Below are 4669 nucleotides of genomic sequence, written 5' to 3'. Positions count from 1 at the left end.
TCTTACCGGAAGTCATGAGTTTCTTGAAGATATGTTTCAGCGTCTCCCACAGAGCCTAAAATGGGGGCTGGCCCACAGTGCGAGCGGAGATTTTCTTGTTCCTAGCACCAGATTAGGGAGCACCGGAATTTATGGCTCATTTGACCGCATCCTTGTCCTGTTGGTGTGGCTTGGACAGGTGTTACGCTGTCCTTTGTACCATGGCTTACTCATTTGGAGAATGCTAAACTCACTTGTTTATCTTACCTCCTTGACATAATTGAGAATTGTAAGCAAACTGTTTTCGGCATGTTTAGAAACCCAGGAAAGAGACCTGAGCTGTGAAATCTGTGTTTCAAGATTCTCTACTTCCTTTTTTAAAAATGATTCTTGTTATTATCACAGACATAGGAAGAATCGCGAGGCAGCCAGTGAGCTTCTGATGAGACTGAAGGACAACAGGGATCTTCAGAAATTCCTGCAAGATTGTCAGGAGGTATGTCTCCCTTTAACTTCCCCCTTCCCGGCTTCCAGCAAGAGCCCGCCAACATTTGGCAGAAGAGCCCCTGGAATTACAAAATTAATCGAGGCCAGAAATTCATATCCCATAATTCTCAGGTGAGGCAGTGTGGTACCTTGTCAGTTCTCCAAGCTGCAAATTACCACTTAGAGTAACTGGGTTATTATCATCTGGAATATTATAGTCTAACACGGCACCGCCCATTATAGTAGACACTAGCCACATGTGGTTATTTCATTTTAAATTAGTTAACAGGAAATAAAATGAAGAGGAGAGTTCTTCCATCTTATTAGCTGTATTTTAAGTGCTCAGTAGCCCACTGGGATTAGTGGCTGCCATATTGCACATAAAGATGTAGAACGTTCCCATCATACCAGTGATGACCTAGAATGTTCTGTAACTTAAAAGCATTTAGTATTTTAACTGTTTAAAGCCATGTACATTTTTCCCAATGGAATGGAAAGAAAGAACTAAAGGGAACTGGAACTGGCCACCCAGGGAGGAAGCAGAGATTTTAAAAATACATACCATTTCTTAACTCACTTAAGACCTTATAGTACCCATCTTTCAGGCTCTTTAGATCTGTGTCTAATATGCCAAAAGCAATAATCCTGGTTTCAAGCTCTTTTTAACATGTGGTGTTGATCTGATGGTTCTCCTACTACTTCATGCTCCCATGATACATGCATAAACAAACTTGGAAAAGTACAGTTAGCCAGAAAATGCGGTTCTCTGCGAGCTAGTTGGAGAAAAGCCTCTAGCTGACATCACATGTGTGAGTTCATGAGCGCGTTGCCAGAGAACAATGATGTGACTCAGTCCTCTCTGGTTTTTTAGAATAAATTCCCTCGGAGGCAAAAATGGAATGAAGACTATCCAAGCGAAGCTGTCGGGGACCTTGGGTGGGGAGGAGGATAGCGGGTGTGGGGAAGGGATTGGGTTGTGTGCTAAGAACATGACTCAGATCATCACAAACACCTTGCATGCAAACGTGTGGTGGTGTGTTAAAAGAAATATGGTTCTAATAGCAGTTGTCATGTTAGATCGTCTGTGACAGAAACAGAAAAAATCTTTCATGTCCATGAAACTGCAGTCTTAATCGTGGATCTTGTAATATGCTCCAGTAGCTAAACCTTAAGAAGAGGAGGAAAGCCCCTAAGCTATGTAGTTTATTGTCTCTCCGTTTTCAGCATCACATTGATGGATCAAAGTCTCTGGGAAATTCGCCTGGAGCCAGACAGGTTGGAGACAGGAGTGCCTCTTCAAGTGACATCCGAGCATTAATAATCCATTTGATTAGGATGCTCACTTAAAGAGGCATCCCTGTCCCAAGACAGGGCACAGAGGAGAGTAATGGGATCTAGTAGCTGTGTGGAGTTGCTTGTTGTGTTGTAGTGAATACTAAGTGGCCCTTTAGCACGAGGGTGAAAGGGATCAGGAGTGTCTGCAGCCTGGGCTGTGCCATCCACAGATTGGAGGTCCCTGTATTATTTTGACGTTGCTCTTGAAACACCATCGATGACTTGTTTCAACCTCAGGCTGTGTTTGGGCAGGATGGGGGAATCAGTGGAATTTCATGCTCTTGCTTAAAAGGCAAATTAATGCGAAGAAATTCATTGACCTGACCATGGTGAAACCTGGGCTGAATTTGAGAAGAAAAATGCAAGGAAATGAGTAGAGGGGACAGAAAGAACCCTTAGGAGAAACCCAGTTGAAATTTCCAGCCCCAGTTTCCCATCTGCATAAGTGTAGATTCATACAGACGTGTAGGAAAAGAAGGTAGATGAAATGATAGTCCTTCTCAATGGAATCGCAGCACATAGTCTCAGTAAGTCTTTAGATATTTATTAACACGTGTTCCAGATTGGCATCCTTGGTTACAAGGAGCCCACTCCTTAAATACCAGTGACTGGTATGCATGCCCACGGGCCTCAGTCCTGCATGATTTCCTCTTTAAAGTACGCAGACAGGTTTCGGCTGGGCTTTTATGTTCTGGAGATGATTTGCAGGTCTCCTGTAACTGTTCTGCCACGTCTCCTGGGTTTATCTGTTTTTCCCTTGAACCTCATAAAGTTAGTAACCATAGTGTCCACGGGGGCAGGCCGGGGGGGTGTCACAGTGTATATGGTTTCTTCAAAATGATGGAATTTATTTAGGTCAGGTTTGGGGGTTTCAAAACCCTTAGAGTAGAAGTATAAGCAAAGGGGTATATGTATTATTCTTTTGCTGTAAACTTTCTATCATTTATCCTTATTAAAACACTCCTTTTTTAATAAAGTCAGATTTTCTTAGAATGGAGTTTGTGTATGTACCAGCCCTACATTTGAAAACCTACCTATTAATGCTGGTAGATATTTACAGACTACCCAGAGGTCAGATGTAATGCCATTGCTGGCTGTTGGCATCATTGAAGGTCTAGGAACTCCAGATTTTCTGTCATACTCCCTTCTTCGGGGTGCCTCGGCTGGAGGAGGCGTGGGTTGTGAAGTCTGCCATTGTTGCCACTCCCGTAAACGCTGCCTGGATGGGAAAGTTTATTATATCAGTAATATGGTGGGAATGAGCAGGGATCCACCTAGTCCCTGTTACAGATGGGGACACAAAGAGTGTCATTTTAGTAGTGTTATTTTAATCTGATAACCTGAAAAATGAATGATTTAAAAGGTACTGCTTTTCGTTCTATTCCCTCATGCTGTATCTCCTGTTTTCTGAAACTGATGCTTTTTTTTTTTTNTTAAACATTCTTATCATCAGTGTTCTAAACTCTGTCTCTGAAAGGTTGGATACCTCTGTTTCATTTAGTTCCATTTCTAGAGGTTTCTTCTGATCTTTTACTTGGGACATGTTGCTTTGTTTCTTCATTCTGGCTGTCGCTCTTTGATTGCTTTGATGTATTAGAAAGATCACCTAGAGGGGAAAAAATAAAAGGGGGGGAATGCAGGGGGGCTCTCTGCCCACTTTAATCTGCAGACCACTTGCTCAGAATAGAGAATCTCTGGGAGACTCAGCACCAGCTGTTGCGGGGAAGGGTTCAGTGTGTCATGCGCCAACCTCCCTTCTCGACTTGAAGTGAGCTTCCCAAAATTAGCTGCTGTGTGCTCTTGAATCGTGCTCACCACCAAAAATCCTCACAGGTTATTGCAGGCTGTCTGCTGCTGCAAAAAACCCTCTGTGACCTGCGTAGGTAGGGGCCAGGCACCAGGGACTCAGGGTGTCCCTGGCAACACAGCTCTAGGTGGACAGGGCAGGCCCCCAACGCACCACAGGATGTGTTCAGTGGCTCCCACCAAGTCAGAGCAGCGTGTAGTTCTGCATCAGCAACCAGCCCGCACAAACTCACCAGGAAAGCCCTGGCCGAATCATGCAGGTGCACAGCTCACAGCCCTACACTCCCAGGAAAACTCCCAATGTCAGCCTGTCTCAGTCAGCCACTCGCAGATCAGGCCGAGCAGCCCGACATCAAATTGCCACCCTGGCAACTCTGCACGCCCAGTGCGGAAAGCAGGGACCTAAGGCGAATCACGCACTCCCAGGTCTTAATATGCAGCCTGTTGGAGTCCTAACGCGCCTGTTAGGCGTTTCCCTTGCTACACAGCACAAGCAGTGCAGAGGATGAGGAATCCAAGGCCACATGCGCACGCGCACACGCACCCCTACACAAATTCCAGCAGACCAATGCGGTCACAGACTCAGCTTCTGAGGGAGGGCCCAGCCCTGAAAAAATGGCGCGCTCCTGTGTACTACTTGTGTGCAAGCTCCACACCAGAAGAACAATGGTCTCAAAACCTCCAGCCCCCGCGCCAAAGGCACTCAGTTCAGTTCTTCCCCGCAGGCTCCTGGGCCTCGCTCACACAGCTATTCTCTCCACCAGGAACTGGGTGAGTGCTCATCAGTGAGTGAGTCCGTTTGCCTGCTCCACTGGTTCTCCAGCTGCCCTCAGCCTCACCGAGTTGAGCAAAGAGAGCCCTCACTAATTTCTACTTCCAGCTATCGTAGAACTCCTCTTCCCGGCAAAGTAACTCTGGGCTGGTGAGCACAGTGTGGGGCCGGATGATCTCTCCCCCAACCGGAGAAGCCTTCCCACCGCTGAGGTGTCCGTCCCAGGGTTTTCTCTCTCTCCTCTCCGCCCCTCCTACCAGACTTGATGTGGCCTCCTCTTTAAGTCCTTCA

At 46.2% G+C, this 4669-nt stretch overlaps 1 protein-coding gene across 5 annotated transcripts in view; it reads left to right on the top strand.

Moving 5' to 3' along the window:
- The window catches only part of SPTBN1 (spectrin beta, non-erythrocytic 1), a 202584-nt gene that overhangs the window by 161836 nt on the left and 36079 nt on the right, over positions 1-4669 (top strand). For all 5 annotated transcript variants that reach the window (XM_019662090.1, XM_019662091.1, XM_019662089.1 and 2 more), the window contains one exon: positions 385-475. In XM_019662090.1, the coding sequence (XP_019517635.1) occupies positions 385-475 (91 nt within the window). The remainder of the gene's footprint in view (positions 1-384; positions 476-4669) is intronic.

Source organism: Hipposideros armiger, unplaced genomic scaffold (assembly GCF_001890085.2).
Source record: "Hipposideros armiger isolate ML-2016 unplaced genomic scaffold, ASM189008v1 scaffold_366, whole genome shotgun sequence".
Lineage (NCBI taxonomy): Eukaryota > Metazoa > Chordata > Mammalia > Chiroptera > Hipposideridae > Hipposideros > Hipposideros armiger.
Note: the sequence above shows the minus strand (reverse complement) of the source record. Positions and strands in the feature narration are given on the sequence as shown.